The sequence below is a fragment of the Engystomops pustulosus genome, chromosome 3 (genome assembly GCF_040894005.1).
Source record: "Engystomops pustulosus chromosome 3, aEngPut4.maternal, whole genome shotgun sequence".
Classification (NCBI taxonomy): domain Eukaryota; kingdom Metazoa; phylum Chordata; class Amphibia; order Anura; family Leptodactylidae; genus Engystomops; species Engystomops pustulosus.
This window is the reverse complement of record NC_092413.1, coordinates 231,605,316-231,629,575: the sequence shown is the minus strand read 5'-3', so window position 1 is coordinate 231,629,575 and position 24,260 is coordinate 231,605,316. Positions and strand designations below refer to the sequence as shown.

The 24,260-nt window shown below is 51.4% G+C and overlaps 1 protein-coding gene across 1 annotated transcript; it reads left to right on the top strand.

Annotated features, from left to right (window-relative positions):
• The first annotated feature begins 14,528 nt into the window (after positions 1–14,528).
• On the top strand, positions 14,529–23,348 carry LOC140122781 (uncharacterized). The gene is made up of 3 exons (XM_072143981.1): positions 14,529–14,666; positions 15,387–15,508; positions 22,667–23,348. Exons 2-3 carry the CDS (start codon positions 15,393–15,395, stop codon positions 23,238–23,240), a joined length of 690 nt encoding a protein of 229 aa, XP_072000082.1. The 5' UTR covers positions 14,529–14,666; positions 15,387–15,392; the 3' UTR covers positions 23,241–23,348.
• The last annotated feature ends 912 nt before the right edge of the window (positions 23,349–24,260 follow it).

The window sequence follows — 24,260 nt, the reverse complement described above, 5'->3', positions numbered from 1 at the left end:
CACATGCCTTGTCTCGCTTACAACTGGATAGGTTCTGGGAGTTGTCGCCGGCTACCTGGTCGGCTTATTGGGAGGTATGGGGAGAGTGCTTCGTGTTTCAGGATGAGTGGTGTGCTTCGGGTATGTTGTGGTTAGATGGGTGGTGGTTTTCTGTTCCAGCAAGGGGTTTCAGGAGCGGTGGTTCACAGGAATCTGTCGGCTCCATCTTTCCTTTTTAAATAATGCGGGGGTGCTGATGAGGTGCAGGTTTTCCTTGTTTTGCAGGTGGTGAAAGGTTTTGTAAGGGGTGGGGATCGTCCTGCTGCCAGGAGACCTGTTTCTTTTCGGTTGTTGCAGGAGTTGGTGGATGTGCTTAGGGTGGTGTGTATGTTAGAGTATGAGCAGCTGCTTTTCTGTTTGGCCTTTATGTGGGTATTTTTTGGGGGCTATTAGGATTGGGAAGCTGGTAAGTGGAGGTAGAAATGGGTGGGGAGTATTGAGTTGCCACGTGTGCAGTTTGTGTCGGATGAGGTACGGATAGGGCTTTTTGGGGCCAAAACAGTTTGGGAAAGGGTTTTTCTGGTCCAGTTATGGAGAGTTCACGGGAGTGAATGTTGCCGCTGACTTGATTATGGACATTTTTATCAGCTAGACCGGTGGGGGGCCTATCCATGTTAGTGCACGAAGATGACTGGTCATTGTCAAAAATACAGTTTGGGGCAGTTTTGAAGAAGTGCTTGGTGAAGCTGGGGGTAAATCAGAGGGAGTACAGTTCCCACTCTTTCCGGATTGGGGCAACCGCGGAGGATTCGCGAAGGGGGCAGAGGAGGAGGTGATGCGGATTGAGCACTGGGAGGCATTTTGGTTCTTACATCAGGATGCATTTGTTGGAGCGCATCTAAGGTAGCGGAGTTTGTACTGGGGGGACGCTGTTATGTTTTCTGTCTTGTTGTTTAGGAATTAACACATTTCCAATGTTATTGAGCAGAGCTTGCTTGTTCATGCGCTGCACAAGTGGTGAGTTATGTATCCAGCTAGGAAGGGGTTAAAGGGACATAGAAAAGCGAAATCATTTAAAGGTTTGTTTGGTGTTTGACCGGACAGGATTACGCAAGGCTTCTGCCTTCTTGTTTTTCTATGGTATTTTAAGCTTCTATTCACTAGAAAGATGAGGAAGTAATTTCTACAATTTTTCTTAAGAATTCTCAAGAGGTCATGTGCAGTATACAGGAGAAGTAGTACTGTGCACTGTATATATACAGGAGAAGTAGTACTGTGCACTGTATATATACAGGAGAAGTAGTACTGTGCACTGCCATATATACAGGAGAAGTAGTACTGTGCACTGTATATATACAGGAGAAGTAGTACTGTGCACTGCATATATACAGGAGAAGTAGTACTGTGCACTGTACATATATACAGGAGAAGTAGAACTGTGCACTGTACATATATACAGGAGAAGGAAGAGCTCAGCCTGTGGGTGTGGTTCTGGTTCTGATTGCTCCAGGTGCTCTGAGAGCAGCCGGGGCCTGTGTTTTCTCCCCAGGGAGAGTGCAGGTCCTGAGAATGAGCAGCGGACGCCAGTCCAAGGCCTCCAGTTCCCGGACTAGGCCGGCGGTAGCTGGAGAGACGCGGCAACCGGCCAAGCCAGCAGCGGTCAGAATATCGGAGTGGAGTCGCAGCAGTGCAGCTCCACGCGGGTCGCAGCCAGAAATCCGTGGACGACGAAAGGCCCCAGGTGGAGGTGAGGTGGCAGGACCCAGCAGCGCTTCTTCTGGAGCAGCCTCACAGCTTAGTACTCACGGGGGTGACCAGGACTGGTGGGTGCGCAAGGCCCGGGAGCCTGATGTCATCTACAGCACCCGCATTGTCGAGAACCTCCGTGAGTATGAGGAAGCCAGTAAGACCCTGTGGCGGCTCCGGGAGGAGCTGCGGAAGACCCGGGCAAAGATAGCGACTGCAACCAGGACCAGCAAGGTGGAGTTTGCAGAGATTGCAAAGCGGCTAAAGAAAAACATCAACTCTCTGGAGGGAAGGAAGACCATCATCCTGCAGCACAGCGGCCCCTTCAGAGAGAAGCTAGAGAATGATGACCGGTTCCGGGCCATGGAGGAGGAGAAAACCCGGAGACTGAGGGGCCTCCAGTCGCAGATGGATGAGGAGGAGGTGGAGGAGACTGCACCAGAACATCAGCAGTGTCCATCTGATAGTCTGCAGCAACATCAGCAGACTCCGTACAGCGGGCCCTCTGCAGAGCAGGTGGCTCTGCCATCAGACTCCAGCTCTGCTGGTGAGGGGGAAGATGACACCAGCGGCCAGGGTGGGAGGCTGATGACGCAGATTCGCCTCCTCGAGTCTCCGGTCCATATGGAGAACTAGGCGTTTGGTGTTGATCTGGGACCGGAGATGAAAATAAAGACCAAGGCTAAGAAGATCTCGGCCAGAGCGGAGGTGAGACTTGTATATGTACCCCACCCTGTGCACCCCCCGCCAGCGGCAGGGAAAGCCGTTGTGCGAGTCCCACTTCCCGCCCCAGCTAGAGTTATGTTGTGGACCCTGAGCAAGGGAGTGGGAAGATAAAACCTGTGGCATCGCTAATGGCAACGGACGTCATCTCTGCTTGTGGTAGCAAAGGTGGCGTGGGGCAGACATCGGCAATGAGGCCGAACAGTGAGGGCGGCCCGGCGGCGGGCACGGCATGTTCTGGTTCTGGTGTTCAGGTCCGTCCCTCAGTGAGAGGGGGAGGCGGCCTGGCACTAGAGCCCGCTGTGAGTGCTCCGGCTGCCCTGGAACCTGTGGCAGCTGCTAAGCGGTTGCCGCTGTGTGAAGGGGCAGTTGGGGCAAAGGGACCCGATCCTCCTGGAGGAAAAAAAAAGGACGCTGGACTGGATGGGACTGTCTCAAGCCAGGGGTCGGCCGCCTGTCCTGGGGAGATGGTCCTATCCCCTGCGGCAAAGACTGCAGCCGGTCCAGCCACTGTGTGTGTGGAAGCTAGTGTACCATCTTGTAGTGTGAATAGTGGTGTGAATGGTGGTAGTAATGTTGTTGTAGGTGGTGGGTCTGTAGGGTCAGTGGGGGCTGGTCTATCTGCCCCCCGGTGGTGGCATCTCAGACGCGTAGTTATGCGAGTGTCGCTGCTGGGGCTGCTGGTGTATCCTCCCCATCACCAGACTTTGGGGACGGCATGTTGCAACGGCGCCTCCTGGAGGCCCTCAGAAGGGGAGAGAGAACGATGAATGTAGAGGGGCAGGAGGTTGATTTATCCTTCTGGATAGACAGGTTTGGCCTGTCAGCCTTCCGAGAGGAAAGAGGGGGAGACAATGTGTGGTCTCTCCCGACAGCCGGGCCAGTGGGGACTCGTAGGAATGTGGTCCGTCTTCGCTGGAGGGGCAGTGATGCGTGCCCCCCAAGGGCAAAAGTAGTAGAGCTCCTTCTGAAGATGAACTTCAAGGCAGTTGACATCTTTGCCTTGATACATCCCTATGGCACCCCCATTTTTGACATCAGCTTTGTTCGGCCGGAGGGCCTTGAGCTCTTTTGGTCGAATTATGAGCTGAAGCGCAATGAGCCCGGCTGGCGGGATTTCGCTGTGCAGGCGGTGTCCCGTCAAAATGAGGTCAAGAGAGTGACCGTTTTAACATGTAATGAGTCACTTTCATGCATGGATATTATGACCTGGTTGAACAGGTATGGCGAAGTGGTGGCAGTTCCTAAAAAGAACTTGGATGAGTTTGGCATCTGGTCAGGAGCCTGGACCTTCATGGTTAAGTTGAGGCGTTCAGGAGGCACGGTCACCCACATTCCCTCCTCAGCTTTCTTGGGGAGGGACAGAATCCTGATCTTTTACCAGGAGCAGCCAAAGGTCTGCCACAGATGCGGTGATCCCACGCACTTTAGCGCCAACTGCCATGTGCAGAAGTGCGCATTGTGCGGTGAGGTTGGTCATCTTGCCGCAAACTGTGAGCAGATCAGGTGTCATCTGTGTGGTGAGCTTGGTCACCCGTTCAGTCGCTGCCCTCGCTCCTTTGCCAATATAGTCGGAGCCCCAGTGGGAGAGAGCCGAGGTGTTGCTCCTGCTGTGGAGGGTTCTGCTAGGGCTGAAGGAAGAAAGGCAAAACCATGCCGCCTTCTAAGTTGAGGCGACTTGAAGGCCATCGAAGGAGCAGAGAGCTTGGGGAGCCCCAGGCTGCTGGGGTGAGCCATAGCCCTGTTCCTGAGACAAGTGCTGCCGCAGCTGAGGCCCTGGGGGGACAGGACTTGGATGAAGAGGTCAGGAGGCTGGAGAAAGAGGAAGAGGCCATCACCTCTGGTTCCTCTTTTTATGAGAGTATGGATGAGGACAATAGGAGGTGGCTAAATGAAAAACGTAAGAAGGGTGCCAAAAAGAAAAAACGCAAAACTGTAAAAGCTGCAGCCGCTTCAAAGGAAGGCCAAACCACCTCCCCTTTGATTGTTCTCTCAAACCGTTTCCAAGCCCTCAAGGATATCTCCTCTTCGGAAGAGGAGGTATGGGGTAAGGATCCGGAGTCAGTGGCGGTAGGTCCTGTGTGGGGGCACCGAGTCTCCCTCCTCGGAGGATGAAAGGTCCTCGAGGGGGGAAACTGGCCCAGAGTCTGCTGATGGGGACGATGAGTCTGACGGTGGGGTGACCAAGGGGGCAATGGATATGTCTGTCTCCCTAAAGCGTAGAGGTTGCTCCTCGTCAGATGGTGGTAAGGACGGGGGTGGGAAAAAGAAAGCCGTCTAACTCAATCACTCTTGATGGCGGCACCCACTCCGTTGACGCTGGTGTCCATTAATGTCGCCAGCATTAAGTCTGATGCGGCTAGATTTGCGGCCTTTGATTTTCTCGGCCACGTTGAAGCCGACATTTTATTTTTGCAGGAGAACAGGCTGCCAGATTTGGCGGCCGTGTATAAAGCTAAGAGGGAATAGAGACATGGGCCTTCCTATTGGTCTCTTGCGGCCGAGCCATATAGCGGAGTGGCGGTACTTTTTACCGCACCGGTAGAATGCCGACAGGTTATTGTGTTAGAAATGGGGAGGTGCCTGATCCTGGATGTCCTCATGAAGGGACAAGAACTTCGTCTTATTAATATCTATGGTCCCCAGTCTTGCTGGAGTAGAAAGTGTCTCTTTATGAGGATCAAGCCCTACCTTTTTACAAGTCGGCAGGTGGTCTTTGGAGGAGACTTTAATGCTGTCACAAGGCTCCAAGATAGGGGAGGTTCCATAGACACGCTGACTTATGATAGCGTAGCACTTAATAGCATAGCTAGTGAGAACTTCGTCTTATTAATATCTATGGTCCCCAGTCTTGCTGGAGTAGAAAGTGTCTCTTTATGAGGATCAAGCCCTACCTTTTTACAAGTCGGCAGGTGGTCTTTGGAGGAGACTTTAATGCTGTCACAAGGCTCCAAGATAGGGGAGGTTCCATAGACACGCTGACTTATGATAGCGTAGCACTTAATAGCATAGCTAGTGAGGCTCGCCTGGTGGATGTCCACATCCGGCACACCCCAGGCCACGCGGGGTTCACCTATTATAGGGGTAGCTGCAGGTCTAGAATAGACAGGTTTTATTTAAAGGAGGAAGCCATTTCTTCAGCAGTGTCTGTTGTTGAGGTGGAGTTCTCCGACCACTGTCTAATTTTGTTTTCTCTGAATGTTACAGAGACCCCCCGGATGGGAAGAGGCTACTGGAAGCTCAATTCGTCTCTCCTGGAAGAAGCAGAGATAAGACAATCGTTTGAGGACTTTCTTCAGAGCCAGGTACCATTGCTGGGCCTTTGTAGCAGTAAGTCAGAGTGGTGGGAGATGCTCAAGAAAAGGGTGGCGAGATTCTTCCGCCAGCTCTCGAGCCTCAGGAGCCTGGACAGGTACCGCCTGTATCAGGGCTTGGGGAGGAAACTCGAGCATCTCGTCTCAACTGGAGGTAGTCGTGAGTACATCTCCAGAGTGAAATCCTTGCTGAAGAGGTGTCAGTACGATAGACACGCATCTTTGGTTTTTGAGAGGGATTACGGGAAGTACCGCTCGCCCGACCCTTACAGAAACTGCAAGATGTCAGTGAGTAGTAAAGTTGTCACAGGACTGGTTGACAGTACAGGATCCCTGAAAAGGTCGATCAGGGATTCTGGAGGTCGTCAGATCCTTCTACTCACACCTCTTGGGCAGAAAGGATCTAAATCGGGAGGTGATGTCGGCTTTCCTGGCAGAAACTGTCCCTGAGCCAGGAGTAGACCCCTCTCTTGATGTTTTGACTGAAGTGATCAGGGAAGAGGAAGTCAGCCTGGCGATTGAAGGGCTTGCCCTCAAGAAATCGCCAGGCCCGGATGGCTTAACATCTGAGTTTTATAAGACCTTTAAGGACGCCTTGGTTCCCCTCTTGACTGAGGTATTCAATGAGTGTCTTTCCTCGGGCGCTCTGCCGAAGTCAATGAGGAGGTCTGCCCTGATCATCCTGTCAAAGGGTAAGGACCGATCTCGTATTGAGAACTGGCGTCCCATAGCGCTTCTCAATACGGACAGAAAGGTTTTGGCAAAGGTGCTGTTTAATCGGCTGGTGCAGTTTGCGCCCCGGCTCCTTTCGGGGACCCAGCACTGCTCAGTTCCATGCCGCAGTACATTTAGTGCTGTGCTCTGTGTTCGGGAGGCAGTGGAGCAGGGCAGGGCTGGTAACTGGAAGGGGTACTTGCTGTCCTTGGACCAGGCAAAAGCGTTTGATCGGGTTGACCACGAGTACCTCTGGTCTGTCCTTCTGAGGTATGGCCTGCCGGGGGAGTTTGTCAATTGGCTAAAGGTTTTGTACGCAGGGGCAGAGAGTTTCCCGCTTGTGAACGGTTGGATTGGCCGCTCTTTTGAGGTCGGGTCTGGTGTTCGCCAGGGTTGTCCTCTGAGTCCACTTCTATACGTGTTCGCGATTGACCTATTCCTTAGGAGGGTTGATCGTGGCCCGTTGGTGGGAGTCGGGATGGACCAGGCGGCACCGGAAGCCACTCTAAGGGTGGTAGCATATGCTGATGATGTCACCATTTTTGTGTCCTCGCGAGGGGAGGCGCAATGGGTGATGTCGGAGGTTGACCGCTTTTCGGAGGCTTTTGGGTCCAAGATCAACCGGGATAAGTGTGAGAGTCTCTGGCTGGGAGAGGGGGATCCAGGCTTTGATCTCCCGGACACTCTTCCAGGGCCCCAAGACTCTGCCAAAGTTCTAGGCATCGAATTTGGCCAGGGGGATTACCCCATGCAAAACTGGGACGGCAGGCTTAAGATCGCCACTCAGAAGGTTAACCAGTGGAAGGGTTGGTCTTTGACCCTCAGAGAAAGGGTTCACCTGATCAAAACCTACCTGCTCCCGTTACTGATTTATCTGGGCAGTGTGTGCATGTTGCCACAGCCTCTCTGGGCTCGGGTCTACAGTCTGTTCTTCCAGCTGTTATGGGGGAATAGGCTGAACCTAGTCAGGAGGGAGGTTACTTACCGCACGAGGAGACAAGGAGGGTTGTGTATGGTCAACCCTGTGGTATTCCTAGTGAATACCTTTCTTAAAATCAATGTAGCAAACCTCTGGAAAGAGAGGGCTCCTCCTTGGGTATACTCCTGCAGGGGATGGTTTCGCCCTTTCTTCCAGGAATGGGAGACAGGAGGGCGAGTGAAGGATCTTCGTACACCTCATGGGCATCTTCCGGCTTACGCTACCCCGGTTCTGAAGGTGATTCGCCGGTGGGGTCTGGGAATGTGGGAGATCAGGACCATGTCGAGGGATTGCCCAAGTCGGGATCTTGGGGTGGGTTTGAGACTTTTGAATTCCATCAGGATCCCCTTGAAGTTTTGGGACTTGGCTTGAACAGGAGCTCTGAGGAAAGGGGTTGTCCCCGGGAGGAGTGCGGTGGCCTGCTGGAGAGCATGGACCACTTCCTGCTTCATTGTCCTTTTAACACAGAGGTGTACAACCGGGTGGGCGCTTCTATCCATTGGCCCGGGTTGGCCGGTCTCTCCTGTGCGGAGTGGGCCTATGGAGCATTCAGAGGCCTTGGTGGCCGGGACCGATGCACTTTATTTCTAGCTAGTCTAGTGGTCAGGTACCACACATGGAATGCACGGTGTTTAGTATCAGCTCAGAATAAAATCCTCCCGGTGGATGAGGTGGTTAGGAACATTCTGGGTGACCTGGTGAAGGTGCGCTCTCTGGAGTATGAGAGGCTGGGCACGGGGAGGGCCTCTCTCCTTTGGAGGGGGTTCTCCTTTAGTGTCCCTTAGTCTGTCATCTCCACTCCTGGTGTTGGGCTGATGCTGACACTGCAGATTTTTGTTTTGTTTTGAGGATCTGGTAGATGTGGGGCTTGTAGGCGCCGAACTTGGGCTTTGTGGGAATAATGATAATTTGTGTAGTTTTTGAATTATTGTGTTTTATATTATTATTAATATATTTTTATGTGATAGTAGGGGGGTGTTAGGTGGGGTGGGGGGGGGGGTGAGTATGTGGGACACTATGGACTATGGACAATGGACACTGGGACTTGGGGTGTGGAGGGGGGGGGTGCTAATGGGGAGGAGGAGAGAAAAAAAATTACAAAAATGTAAAAAAAAAAAAAAAATGTTGATTTTCATTATGTTTATTGTATATATTATATTGCTTATTACTGGTTTATTTGTGTTGCATTTTCCTGGCATTGGACCGGCAGGGTCAGCTTTTAGTTTCTGTTATGATCCCGGTGAGGGCGTTTTCTGTTCTTATTATGTGTATTGTGTCAGTGTGAGGTGCGAGGCGCGAGGTGCGAGGTGTCGGCTGGACCAGCGATTATTTCTGTCGACTTTGATGATTTATGTTATGTTTTATACTTTTATATAAAATAAAAGAGTTACAGGAGAAGTAGTACTGTGCACTGTCCATCTATACAGGAGAAATAATACTGTGCACTGTCTGTATATACAGGAGAAGTAGTACTGTGCACTGTACATATATACAGGAGAAGTAGTACTGTGCACTGTCCATATATACAGGAGAAGTAGTACTGTGCACTGTATATATACAGGAGAAGTAGTACTGTGCACTGTATATATATACAGGAGAAGTAGTACTGTGCACTGCATATATATACAGGAGAAGTAGTACTGTGCACTGCCCATATATACAGGAGAAGTAGTACTGTGCACTGTACATATATACAGGAGAAGTAGTACTGTGCACTGTATATATATACAGGAGAAGTAGTACTGTGCACTGCATATATATACAGGGGAAGTAGTACTGTGCACTGCCCATATATACAGGAGAAGTAGTACTGTGCACTGTATATATACAGGAGAAGTAGTAATGTGCACTGTATATATACAGGAGAAGTAGTACTGTGCACTGTACATATATACAGGAGAAGTAGTACTGTGCACTGTACATATATACAGGAGAAGTAGTACTGTGCACTGTACATATATACAGGGGAAGTAGTACTGTGCACTGCCCATATATACAGGAGAAGTAGTACTGTGCACTGTATATATACAGTGGAAGTAGTACTGTGCACTGCCCATATATACAGGAGAAGTAGTACTGTGCACTGTATATATATACAGGAGAAGTAGTACTGTGCACTGTATATATATACAGGAGAAGTAGTACTGTGCACTGTCCATCTATCCAGGAGAAGGAAGTGGTCAGCGTGTGGGTGTGGTCCTGATTGAAGCTCAGGTGCTCTCTGTGTGAGATCCATCAGAACCCAGACCAGCCAGGGCCTGTATTTTCTCCCCAGGGAGAGTGCAGGTCCTGGGAATGAGTAGTGGATGCCAGTTCAAGGCCTCCAGTTCCCGGATAAGGCCGGCTGGAGAAACACAGCAACCGGCCAAGCCAGCACCGTTGCGTAGATCGGAGTCGCAGCAGTGCAGCTCCACGCAGGTCGCAGCCAGAAAGCCGAGGACGCCGAAAGGCGCCATGTGGAGGTGAGGTGGCAACATCCAGCAGCGCTCCTTCTGAAGCAGCCTCACAGCCAACTACTCAAGGGGGTGACCAGGACTGGTGGCTGTGCAAGGCCCGGGAGCCTGATGTCAACTACAGCACCCGCATCCCGGTGAGGGCGTTTTCTGTTCTTATTATGTGTATTGTGTCAGTGTGAGGTGCGAGGCGCGAGGTGCGAGGTGTCGGCTGGACCAGCGATTATTTCTGTCGACTTTGATGATTTATGTTATGTTTTATACTTTCATATAAAATAAAAGAGTTACAGGAGAAGTAGAACTGTGCACTGTCCATCTATACAGGAGAAATAATACTGTGCACTGTCTGTATATACAGGAGAAGTAGTACTGTGCACTGTATATATACAGTACAAGTAGTACTGTGCACTGTATATATACAGGAGAAGTAGTACTGTGCACTGTATATATACAGGAGAAGTAGTACTGTGCACTGTATATATATACAGGAGAAGTAGTACTGTGCACTGTATATATATACAGGAGAAGTAGTACTGTGCACTGTATATATACAGGAGAAGTAGTACTGTGCACTGTATATATATACAGGAGAAGTAGTACTGTGCACTGTATATATATACAGGAGAAGTAGTACTGTGCACTGTATATATATACAGGAGAAGTAGTACTGTGCACTGTCTGTATATACAGGAGAAGTAGTACTGTGCACTGTATATATACAGGAGAAGTAGTACTGTGCACTGTATATATACAGGAGAAGTAGTACTGTGCACTGTATATATACAGGAGAAGTAGTACTGTGCACTGTATATATACAGGAGAAGTAGTACTGTGCACTGTATATATATACAGGAGAAGTAGTACTGTGCACTGCCCATATATACAGGAGAAGTAGTACTGTGCACTGTACATATATACAGGAGAAGTAGTACTGTGCACTGTATATATATACAGGAGAAGTAGTACTGTGCACTGTATATATATACAGGAGAAGTAGTACTGTGCACTGCATATATATACAGGGGAAGTAGTACTGTGCACTGCCCATATATACAGGAGAAGTAGTACTGTGCACTGTACATATATACAGGAGAAGTAGTACTGTGCACTGTACATATATACAGGAGAAGTAGTACTGTGCACTGTACATATATACAGGAGAAGTAGTACTGTGCACTGTACATATATACAGGAGAAGTAGTACTGTGCACTGTATATATACAGGAGAAGTAGTACTGTGCACTGTATATATATATACAGGAGAAGTAGTACTGTGCACTGTATATATACAGGAGAAGTAGTACTGTGCACTGTATATATATACAGGAGAAGTAGTACTGTGCACTGTATATATACAGGAGAAGTAGTAATGTGCACTGTATATATACAGGAGAAGTAGTACTGTGCACTGTACATATATACAGGAGAAGTAGTACTGTGCACTGTACATATATACAGGAGAAGTAGTACTGTGCACTGTACATATATACAGGGGAAGTAGTACTGTGCACTGTACATATATACAGGGGAAGTAGTACTGTGCACTGCCCATATATACAGGAGAAGTAGTACTGTGCACTGTATATATACAGTGGAAGTAGTACTGTGCACTGCCCATATATACAGGAGAAGTAGTACTGTGCACTGTATATATATACAGGAGAAGTAGTACTGTGCACTGTATATATATACAGGAGAAGTAGTACTGTGCACTGTCCATCTATCCAGGAGAAGGAAGTGGTCAGCGTGTGGGTGTGGTCCTGATTGAAGCCCAGGTGCTCTCTGTGTGAGATCCATCAGAACCCAGACCAGCCAGGGCCTGTATTTTCTCCCCAGGGAGAGTGCAGGTCCTGGGAATGAGTAGTGGACGCCAGTTCAAGGCCTCCAGTTCCCGGATAAGGCCGGCTGGAGAAACACAGCAACCGGCCAAGCCAGCACCGTTGCGTAGATCGGAGTCGCAGCAGTGCAGCTCCACGCAGGTCGCAGCCAGAAAGCCGAGGACGCCGAAAGGCGCCATGTGGAGGTGAGGTGGCAACATCCAGCAGCGCTCCTTCTGAAGCAGCCTCACAGCCAACTACTCAAGGGGGTGACCAGGACTGGTGGCTGTGCAAGGCCCGGGAGCCTGATGTCAACTACAGCACCCGCATTGTCGAGAACCTCCGCGAGTATGAGGAAGCCAGTAAGACCTTGTGGCGGCTCCGGGCCAAGATGGCTACAGTGGCCAGGACCAGAAAAGTGGATGAGGAGGTAGTGGAAGAGACTGCAGCAGAACATCAGCAGTGTCCATCTGATAGTCTGCAGCAACATCAGCAGACTCCGTACAGCGGGCCCTCTGCAGAGCAGGTGGCTCTGCCATCAGACTCCAGCTCTGCTGGTGAGGGGGAAGATGACACCAGCGGCCAGGGTGGGAGGCTGATGGCGCAGATTCGCCTCCTCGAGTCTCCGGGCCATATGGAGAACTTGGTGTTTGGTGATGATCTGGGACCGGAGATGAAAATGAAGACCAAGGCTAAGAAGATCTCGGCCAGAGAGGAGGTGAGACTTGCATATGTACCCCACCCTGTGCACCCCACACCAGCGGCAGGGAAAGCCGTTGTGCGAGTCCCACTTCCCGCCCCAGCTCGAGTTCTGTTGTGGACCCTGAGCAAGGGAGTGGGAAGATAAAACCTGTGGCGTCGATAATGGCAATGGACGTCATCTCTGCTTGTGGTAGCAAAGGTGGCGTGGGGCAGACATCGGCAATGAGGCCGAACAGGAAGGGTGGCCCGGCGGCGGGCGGAGCATGTTCTGGTGTTCAGGTCCGTCCCTCAGTGAGAGAGGGGCCGGCCTGGCACTAGAGCCAGCCGTGAGTGCTCCAGGTGCCCTGGAACCTGTGGCAGCTGCTATGTGAAGGGGCAATTGCCGCTGTGTGAAGGGGCAGTTGGGGCAAAGGGAACCGATCCTGCTAAGAAAAAAAAAAAGGAAGCTGGACTGAAGCTGGACTGAATGGGACTATCTCAAGCCAGGGGTCGGCCGCATGTCCTGGGGAGATGGTCCTATCCCCTGCGGCAAAGACTGCAACTGGTCCAGCCGCTGTATGCGTGGGAGCTGAGGTACCTTCTTCTAGTGTGAATAGTGGTGTGAATGGTGGTAGTAATGTTGTTGTAGGAGCTGTTCCATCTGCCACCCCAGTGGTGGCATCTCAGACGCGTAGTTATGCGAGTGTCGCTGCTGGGGCTGCTGGTGTATCCTCCCCATCACCAGACTTTGGGGACAGCATGTTGCAACAGCGACTCCTGGAGGCCCTCAGAAGGGGAGAGAGAACATTGAATGTAGAGGGGCAGGAGGTTGATTTATCCTTCTGGATAGACAGGTTTGGCCTGTCAACCTTCCGAGAGGAAAGAGCGAGAGACACTGTGTGATCTCTCCCCACAGCCGGGCCAGTGGGGGCTTGTAGGAATGTGGTTCGTCTTCACTGGAGGGGCAGTGATGCGTGCCCTCCAAGGGCAAAAGTAGTAGAGCTCCTTCTGAAGATGAACTTCAAGGCAGTTGACATCTTTGCCTTGATACATCCCTATGGCACCCCCATTTTTGACATCAGCTTTGTTCGGCCGGAGGGCCTTGAGCTCTTTTGGTCGAATTATGAGCTGAAGCGCAATGAGCCCGGCTGGCGGGATTTCGCTGTGCAAGCAGTGTCCCGTCAAAATGAGGTCAAGAGAGTGACCGTTTTAACATGTAATGAGTCACTTTCATGCATGGATATTATGACCTGGTTGAACAGGTATGGCGAAGTGGTGGCAGTTCCTAAAAAGAACTTGGATGAGTTTGGCATCTGGTCAGGATCCTGGACCTTCATGGTTAAGTTGAAGCGTTCAGGAGGCACGGTCACCCACATTCCCTCCTCAGGTCTGCCACAGATGCAGTGATCCCACACACTTTCGCGCCAACTGCCACGTGCAGAAGTGCGCATTGTGCGGTGGGATTGGTCATCTTGCCGCAAACTGTGAGCAGATCAGGTGTCATCTGTGTGGTGAGCTTGATCACCCATTTCTTCGTGTTTGACCCTAGAGGATTACACAAGTCTTCTGCCTTCTTGTTTTTCTTGTTTTTCTAGGCTATTTTAAGCTTCTATTCACTAAAATGATGAGGCAGCCATTCTCCTACTCTTCTTGAGAATTCCTAAAAATAAAATTTTATGAAAAAAAAAGGAAAATTAGTTCATGTGGAAGAGTATAAATTCTGCACAGCAGAAGCTTAGAGCATCACAGGGGCATCAGAGACATCCCAGGAGCATCAGAGACATCCCAGGAGCATCAGAGACATCCCAGGTGCATCAGAGACATCCCAGAATCAATTTTTATTAACGCTGCACCTTTCCCAATATACATAACTGATGTGAAGATCACGCAGGTCATCCGGGGCCACGTAGCTGTTACTTGATTATCTGAAAGTTGTTTACACTGTGGGAGGACGGGGATCGATTTTACATAAATCATTTATTTGCTAATGATAGGAGGGGACATTCTTCTTCTTATCTTACATTATTACCGTACTAAATATCCACTTTATTAGTTCCAAAGAAAAAAGCTGCTCATGTGGAAGGTATAAATTCTGTGTAAGATCATCACCAAGTCATCAGAGACATCACAGGAGCATCAGAGACATCCCAGGAGCATCAGAGACATCCCAGGAGCATCAGAGACATCCCAGGAGCATCAGAGACATCCCAGGAGCATCAGAGACATCACAGGGACATCAAAGACATTGCCACATCCTCAGGTATTGTCCACATTGTAGATGCAGTCACTATGCTCCTCCTCTCATTACTAGCAGGTACTTACAGGGGATCCCCACATCACACATCTGTCACATGTCCTACATCTGCATTTCTTTTTTTAAATGAAAGAAAACATGTCCAGCCAATTCATCTATTACACGTAATGGAATGTGCCTTACATATGGGAGACGGGATTAAGGGACAGTTACACCAAATTATATCTATATAAGCCCTAAAATATTTTAATGTGGCTTCTTTTTTATTTTGATTCTGCAGGTGCACTCACTATTCTGCTGCTATGTACATACATGACATTACTTATCCTGTACTGATCCTGAGTTACATCCTGTATTATACCCCAGAGCTGTACTCACTATTCTGCTGCTGGTGCAGTCACTGTGTACATACATGACATTACTCATCCTGTACTGATCCTGAGTTACATCCTGTATTATACCCCAGAGCTGCACTCACTATTCTGCTGCTGGTGCAGTCACTGTGTACATACATGACATTACTTATCCTGTACTGATCCTGAGATACATCCTGTATTATACCCCAGAGCTGCACTCACTATTCTGCTGCTGGTGCAGTCACTGTACATACATGACATTACTTATCCTGTACTGATCCTGAGTTACATCCTGTATTATACTCCAGAGCTGCACCCACTATTCTGCTGCTGGTGCAGTCACTGTGTCCTTGTTTTTTCCTGATTCCAGGTGAAGATGGGACACATGACCCTCACACTGCTGTGCCTGGCCGCTTACATTCTGGCTGTGACGCCTCTGGAGCCTGATGCTGTGTTCAGAGCAACCACTTATATCAATAACAACATCTTTTCGTAAGTATTGTACATGTAATGTGTGACCTTGATGTCACATACCCGGCCTCGACCATCCACACATCACGTTCCACAGGTTTATATTGTATTTTTACCAAACCTTCTGCTCCATGTTCTGTATTTTACTGTCACCAGCACCACCACTGCAGCTACTACCACCACCACCACTGTCACCACCACCGGGGTTGTCTAAAAGTCGGGTGTTCTTAAGTAGGGGACCTCCTGTATGTCATTTTTAGTGCTCTATCTTTCTTTATATAAGATACATCATCTGGCCTTGTCCGTATCTTATATTTTCTTAGCTTTTCTCGAATTGTTTCCTTGTGTTTGGGTTTGGCTGCCCACTTTATACACCCATCTATACAGATCCTCTACTTATCTCTGGTGTTCCTGTCATATATATTTAGTAGATATTAGTAAAATAATTTTTCTGGGATATCATTTATACTTTCCAAGTAGGAGTTTTACTACATTTTCTAATAAGGTTTATTAGGGGTTTGTGAGCTATAATTAAAAATCTACCTTGAAAGCTTTCCGTCTTGTTCTGTAAATGTCAATGCTAACAGGCGTCTTCATCCGGCGCTGTACATGGGCTACACAGGGTGAAGACAGATCACTGGAACAATCTATGTATCATGTCTGCACTCTCCCTGTAAACTATTTTTACTTAGACTGTCCGCCCTGACAGCTGACATTGTCCAGTCACACACTAGCGATCTGCCGGGAGAGAGGAGAGCCGGACACTGAGTCATCAGAGGTCACTGTGTGTCACAGCCAGAAGAAAACTTCAGATTTACCATGACATTTTATACCAAATTTTTAGCTTCCCTCTCTGATGACTCACTATCCGGCTCCTCTATCTCCTGGCAGATCGCTGGTGTGTGGCTGGACAATGTCAGCTATCACACCTGTCACTGTAAATAGAAAATAGAAAGTTTACTAAGTAAAAACATCACTCTCACACCACCTCTTCACCGACCAACCCCCCCCCCCTGCTGTTGGCATCAATCAAGGTTCTGTCCTGTGACCCCTACTCTCCTCCATCTACACCTCTGGTCTAGGATAGGTCATTAAGTCCCATGACTTTCAATACCTCTCCAATATTTTCTTCTATTTTCTTACCATTTCTAAAACTTAACATGGACAAAACAGAACTAATAATCTTTCACAATTGGCACATGGCTCCATGGGCTCATCCCTCTGTCTCCTGGCTTCTCCTCTGCCTCTCCTCTCTGCTGCCCGGCTCATCCCTCTGTCTCCTGGCTTCTCCTCTGCTACTCCTCTCTGGTGCCTGGCTCTTCCCTCTGTCTCCTGGCTTCTCCTCTGCCTCTCTACTGCCCGGCTCATCCCTCTGTCTCCTGGCTTCTCCTCTGCCTCTCCTCTCTGCTGCCCGGCTCATCCCTCTGTCTCCTGGCTTCTCCTCTGCCTCTCCTCTGCCCGGCTCATCCCTCTGTCTCCTGGCTTCTCCTCTCCTCTCCTCTCTGCTGCCCAGCTCATCCCTCTGTCTCCTGGCTTCTCCTCTGCCTCTCCTCTCTGTTGCCCGGCTCATCCCTCTGTCTCCTGGCTTCTCCTCTGCCTCTCCTCTCTGCTGCCCGGCTCATCCCTCTGTCTCCTGGCTTCTCCTCTGCCTCTCCTCTCTGCTGTCCGGCTCATCCCTCTGTCTCCTGGCTTCTCCTCTGCATCTCCTCTCTGCTGCCTGGCTCGTCCCTCTGTCTCCTGGCTTCTCCTCTGCCTCTCCTCTCTGCTGCCCGGCTCATCCCTCTGTCTCCTGGCTTCTCCTTTGTCTCTCCTCTCTGCTGCCTGGCTCATCCCTCTGTCTCCTGGCTTCTCCTCTGCATCTCCTCTCTGCTGCCTGGCTCGTCCCTCTGTCTCCTGGCTTCTCCTCTGCCTCTCCTCTCTGCTGCCCGGCTCATCCCTCTGTCTCCTGGCTTCTCCTTTGTCTCTCCTCTCTGCTGCCTGGCTCATCCCTCTGTCTCCTGGCTTCTCCTCTGCCTCTCCTCTCGGCTGCGTGGCTCATCCCTCTGTCTCCTGGCTTCTCCACTGCCTCTCCTCGCTGCTGCCCGGCTCATCCCTCTGTCTCCTGGCTTCTCCTCTTTGCTACCCGGCTCATCCCTCTGTCTCCTGGCTTCTCCTCTGCCTCTCCTCTCTGCTGCCCGACTCATCCCTCTGTTTCCTGGCTTTTCCTCTGCTTCTCCTCTCTGCTGCCCGGCTCATCTCTCTGTCTCCTGGCTTCTCCTCTCTGCTGCCCGGCTCATCCCTCTGTCTCCTGGCTTCTCCTCTGCCTCTCCTCTCTGCTCCCGGCTCATCCATCTGTCTCCTCTGCCCGGCTCATCCCTCTGTCTCCTGGCTTCTCCTCTGCCTCTCCTCTCTGCTGCCTGGCTCATCTCTCTGTCTCCTGGCTTCTCCTCTGCCTCTCCTCTCTGCTACCCGGATCATCCCTCTGTCTCCTGGCTTCTCCTCTGTCTCTCCTCTCTGCTGCCCGGATCATCCCTCTGTCTCCTGGCTTCTCCTCTGCCTCTCCTCTCTGCTGCCCGGCTCATCCCTCTGTCTCCTCTGCCCGGCTCATGCCTCTGTCTCCTCGCTTCTCCTCTGCCTCTCTGCTACCCGGATCATCCCTCTGTCTCCTGGCTTCTCCTCTGCCTCTCCTCTCTGCTGCCCGGCTCATCCCTCTGTCTCCTGGCTTCTCCTCTGCCTCTCCTCTCTGCTGCCCGGCTCATCCCTCTGTCTCCTGGCTTCTCCTCTGCCTCTCCTCTCTGCTACCCGGATCATCCCTCTGTCTCCTCTGCCCGGCTCATGCCTCTGTCTCCTCGCTTCTCCTCTGCCTCTCTGCTACCCGGATCATCCCTCTGTCTCCTGGCTTCTCCTCTGCCTCTCCTCTCTGCTGCCCGGCTCATCCCTCTGTCTCCTGGCTTCTCCTCTGTCTCTCCTCTCTGCTACCCGGCTCATCCCTCTGTCTCCTGGCTTCTCCTCTGCCTCTCCTCTCTGCTACCCGGATCATCCCTCTGTCTCCTGCCTTCTCCTCTGTCTCTCCTCTCTGCTACCCGGCTCATCCCTCTGTCTCCTGGCTTCTCCTCTGCCTCTCCTCTCTGCTACCCGGATCATCCCTCTGTCTCCTGGCTTCTCCTCTGCCTCTCCTCTCTGCTGCCCGGCTCATCCCTCTGTCTCCTGGCTTCTCCTCTGCCTCTCCTCTCTGCTGCCCGGCTCATCCCTCTGTCTCCTGGCTTCTCCTCTGCCTCTCCTCTCTGCTGCCCGGCTCATCCCTCTGTCTCCTGGCTTCTCCTCTGCCTCTCCTCTCTGCTACCCGGATCATCCCTCTGTCTCCTGCCTTCTCCTCTGTCTCTCCTCTCTGCTACCCGGCTCATCCCTCTGTCTCCTGGCTTCTCCTCTGCCTCTCCTCTCTGCTGCCCGGCTCATCCCTCTGTCTCCTGGCTTCTCCTCTGCCTCTCCTCTCGGCTGCGTGGCTCATCCCTCTGTCTCCTGGCTTCTCCACTGCCTCTCCTCGCTGCTGCCCGGCTCATCCCTCTGTCTCCTGGCTTCTCCTCTTTGCTACCCGGCTCATCCCTCTGTCTCCTGGCTTCTCCTCTGCCTCTCCTCTCTGCTGCCCGACTCATCCCTCTGTTTCCTGGCTTTTCCTCTGCTTCTCCTCTCTGCTGCCCGGCTCATCTCTCTGTCTCCTGGCTTCTCCTCTCTGCTGCCCGGCTCATCCCTCTGTCTCCTGGCTTCTCCTCTGCCTCTCCTCTCTGCTCCCGGCTCATCCATCTGTCTCCTCTGCCCGGCTCATCCCTCTGTCTCCTGGCTTCTCCTCTGCCTCTCCTCTCTGCTGCCCGGCTCATCCCTCTGTCTCCTGGCTTCTCCTCTGCCTCTCCTCTCTGCTGCCTGGCTCATCTCTCTGTCTCCTGGCTTCTCCTCTGCCTCTCCTCTCTGCTACCCGGATCATCCCTCTGTCTCCTGGCTTCTCCTCTGTCTCTCCTCTCTGCTGCCCGGATCATCCCTCTGTCTCCTGGCTTCTCCTCTGCCACTCCTCTCTGCTGCCCGGCTCAACCCTCTGTCTCCTGGCTTCTCCTCTGCCTCTCCTCTCTGCTGCCCGGCTCATCCCTCTGTCTCCCCTGCCCGGCTCATGCCTCTGTCTCCTCGCTTCTCCTCTGCCTCTCTGCTACCCGGATCATCCCTCTGTCTCCTGGCTTCTCCTCTGCCTCTCCTCTCTGCTGCCCGGCTCATCCCTCTGTCTCCTGGCTTCTCCTCTGCCTCTCCTCTCTGCTGCCCGGCTCATCCCTCTGTCTCCTGGCTTCTCCTCTGCCTCTCCTCTCTGCTGCCCGGCTCATCCCTCTGTCTCCTGGCTTCTCCTCTGCCTCTCCTCTCTGCTACCCGGATCATCCCTCTGTCTCCTCTGCCCGGCTCATCCCTCTGTCTCCTGGCTTCTCCTCTGCCTCTCCTCTCTGCTGCCCGGCTCATCCCTCTGTCTCCTGGCTTCTCCTCTGCCTCTCCTCTCTGCTACCCGGATCATCCCTCTGTCTCCTGGCTTCTCCTCTGCCTCTCCTCTCTGCTGCCCGGCTCATCCCTCTGTCTCCTGGCTTCTCCTCTGCCTCTCCTCTCTGCTACCCGGATCATCCCTCTGTCTCCTGCCTTCTCCTCTGTCTCTCCTCTCTGCTACCCGGCTCATCCCTCTGTCTCCTGGCTTCTCCTCTGCCTCTCCTCTCTGCTACCCGGATCATCCCTCTGTCTCCTGCCTTCTCCTCTGTCTCTCCTCTCTGCTACCCGGCTCATCCCTCTGTCTCCTGGCTTCTCCTCTGCCTCTCCTCTCTGCTACCCGGATCATCCCTCTGTCTCCTGGCTTCTCCTCTGCCTCTCCTCTCTGCTGCCCAGCTCATCTCTCTGTCTCCTGGCTTCTCCTCTCTGCTGCCCGGCTCATCCCTCTGTCTCCTGGCTTCTCCTCTGCCTCTCCTCTCTGCTGCCCGGCTCATCCCTCTGTCTCCTGGCTTCTCCTCTGCCTCTCCTCTCTGCTGCCCGGCTTATCCCTCTGTCTCCTGGCTTCTCCTCTGCCTCTCCTCTCTGCTGCTCGGCTCATCCCTCTGTCTCCTGGCTTCTCCTCTGTCTCTCCTCTCTGCTGCCCGGCTCATCCCTCTGTCTCCTGGTTTCTCCTCTGCCTCTCTGCTGCCCGGCTCATCCCTCTGTCTCCTGGCTTCTCCTCTGCCTCTCCTCTCTGCTGCCCGGCTCATCCCTCTGTCTCCTGGCTTCTCCTCTGCCTCTCCTCTCTGCTGCCCGGCTTATCCCTCTGTCTCCTGGCTTCTCCTCTGCCTCTCCTCTCTGCTGCCCGGCTTATCCCTCTGTCTCCTGGCTTCTCCTCTGCCTCTCCTCTCTGCTGCCCGGCTCATCCCTCTGTCTCCTGGCTTCTCCTCTGTCTCTCCTCTCTGCTGCCCGGCTCATCCCTCTGTCTCCTGGCTTCTCCTCTGCCTCTCTGCTGCCCGGCTCATCCCTCTGTCTCCTGGCTTCTCCTCTGCATCTCCTCTCTGCTGCCTGGCTCATCCCTCTGTCTCCTGGCTTCTCCTCTGCCTCTCCTCTCTGCTGCCTGGCTCATCCCTCTGTCTCCTGGCTTCTCCTCTGCCTCTCCTCTCTGCTGCCCGGCTAATCCCTCTGTCTCCTGGCTTCTCCTCTGCCTCTCCTCTCTGCTGCCCGGCTTATCCCTCTGTCTCCTGGCTTCTCCTCTGCCTCTCCTCTCTGCTGCCCGGCTCATCCCTCTGTCTCCTGGCTTCTCCTCTGCCTCTCCTCTCTGCTGCTCGGCTCATCCCTCTGTCTCTTGGCTTCTCCTCTGCCTCTCCTCTCTGCTGCCCGGCTCATCCATCTGTTCTGCAACAGCTGAGGTGTGTATCATGTTCTGCAGCAGCTTAGGTGTGTATGATGAGGTTCTGCAGCAGATGAGGTGTGTATGATGAGGTTCTGCAGCAGATGAGGTGTGTATGATGAGGTTCTGCAGCAGATGAGGTGTGTATGATGAGGTTCTGCAGCAGATGAGGTGTGTATGATGAGGTTCTGCAGCAGATGAGGTGTGTATGATGAGGTTCTGCAGCAGATGAGGTGTGTATGATGAGGTTCTGCAGCAGATGAGGTGTGTATGATGAGGTTCTGCAGCAGATGAGGTGTGTATGATGAGGTTCTGCAGCAGATGAGGTGTGTATGATGAGGTTCTGCAGCAGATGAGGTGTGTATGATGAGGTTCTGCAGCAGATGAGGTGTGTATGATGAGGTTCTGCAGCAGATGAGGTGTGTATGATGAGGTTCTGCAGCAGATGAGGTGTGTATGATGAGGTTCTGCAGCAGATGAGGTGTGTATGATGAGGTTCTGCAGCAGATGAGGTGTGTATGATGAGGTTCTGCAGCAGATGAGGTGTGTATGATGAGGTTCTGCAGCAGATGAGGTGTGTATGATGAGGTTCTGCAGCAGATGAGGTGTGTATGATGAGGTTCTGCAGCAGATGAGGTGTGTATGATGAGGTTCTGCAGCAGATGAGGTGTGTATGATGAGGTTCTGCAGCAGATGAGGTGTGTATGATGAGGTTCTGCAGCAGATGAGGTGTGTATGATGAGGTTCTGCAGCAGATGAGGTGTGTATGATGAGGTTCTGCAGCAGATGAGGTGTGTATGATGAGGTTCTGCATACACTGCTGTGTCCCAGGACCCATCTGTCAGTGGAGCTGGTGACCTGCCATACTCTGTGGCTGATAAGTTGTGATTTTGGTATCAGTAATGGAACAATATTGTTGCTGGGGAATCTCAGGAGAACCAATATTCACATTGGGGTCAATGTTCCCTTTTTAATTTTTTGGGAGGAAGGGACATTTTTTTTCACCCAGGGGTCTCCACCAACCTCAATCTGTCCCTGTGGTTACTACCTGGATAAATATTGAGGGACAGAAAGGTAAATGTGTGTTGGCTCAATGTGCACTACATTATTTGTGCTTTCATGGGGAAAGAGAGCATTCAACCATTGCTGTCTATGGGGACAGACGGTCGTGTGGATGTACCCTCACATGCATCTCCAGCTCTTCTGTTTATTGTATAATCTCTCATGTCCATGGAGAATATATAGGAGGAGATATTACCTTCTACCCAGAATATGATTAATTTTTTTCACTTTCTGTATTATTCTTTTTGCTATAACAGGGGTCTTCAAGGAGAATACGCTTTTTTTGTCAAGTTCACAGCAAATGAATGTAATGGCGGTCTACAAGAAGCGGCTCTGCGGACTGCCCTGAGGGATATCAGCAGCCGTACGGTGCAGAATAGACTAAATAGTGGACACATCTATGAAGGAGGTCGACTGGTGGCAGCTAAACCCATAGTAACAGGACCTTATACTGATCATGCAGAATATCGCCTGCTATACCCTACCGCGTATTCCGAGCACAATGATTCCCCTATTGGGTGGCTTTTGGGCGACGCTGCTGACCGGCTCGGGTGTGTCATATTCTACTCCGCGCTCTCTCCTTGTATTGACCAATGTGCTAATCCTGATGTCAAATATAATCTCAAGTACGGACTCGAAAGTCTGAGAAATCTTCCCAGCAACAGAGCCTTTGCCTTCAGATACGTGTACGGCCCTGATCGCGATCAGATGAAGTTATTTATTTCCTGGCCGTCTCTGAACAATGCGATCCCGTTATATCGCTGCAACAATAACAACTGTAGGAAATGCATTGACAATAATGGAGCAATAGATCCTGTATGTCATTCCTAAGTACAATACATCTACTCAGCGTCACTTTCCTTTGATTTGAATGAAACTTGATCTACAAATCCTCTTTTAACCAATCATTTGCTATCAATAAATTCTATCAGCATCAAATATGGACTGAAGTTACTTTTTTAAATGTTTCATTCTGAATTTTCTTGCACTGGTCATAGGTCACATTGGAGCCCGGTGGACGGTAATATTTAGTAATCAATGCCAGGCAGATGCTGGAAAGGCAAATACAATCAGGGCTGGGATGAGGTATGGGATGAGGTATAGTAAGAGGTATCTCCTTCCAGCTAAAGCTCTGCTGATGTTTTAGGCCATTGCCTGCTGTTCCAATAAAGAACTGTAAGTTTATTCTGCACCAACTTGTCGGAGAGTGATCCCTGGATTAGGCTGTACACCATCATGAGCTCCCCATCCTCCATCAACCGGGATCCCTATCTACACATCGGGGTTGCCCCAGGGAGAAACCTATTCTATCAGCCTATCCCCCTATTTTCTTGCACACTCCACCTGCTGGAGACCTTACCAGGCCAAGGTCTCCGTTCCCCATACCAAGCACCGTGACATCAGTGCAGCCAGCCACTCGGATATTCCAGACCCCGGCTTCATCCAGGCCACGAGGAAAGGCTAGGCCCTGGTGGAGGATGTTGCACATACATAGCACTGCAGTGGAAGGAGGTGACAGCACATGTTGCTTCCTGCCTGTGTCCCATCTGGAGAGCTGTTCCCAGGAAGTGCTCAGTGTGTAAAGTAGCAGGGGAGACGACAGACACACTTCTTCTTCCTGCCCCTTCCACAATCTCCTCCTCTGTACTCTGATGTCATCTACTGGACAAAGATCCACACTGCAGCCCCTTGTTACACCTCCTCTCCAGGGTCTAAGGGTTGCCACCCCGACAACCTGAGTTTGCACAATGTAATCCTCAAATCGAGCTGGCCTTCTGCCAAAGTTGGAACGTTTAGAGTGAAAAAATGGGGTAGATTCCTCTACTATGGTACTCTCTCCCACCCTTCTCC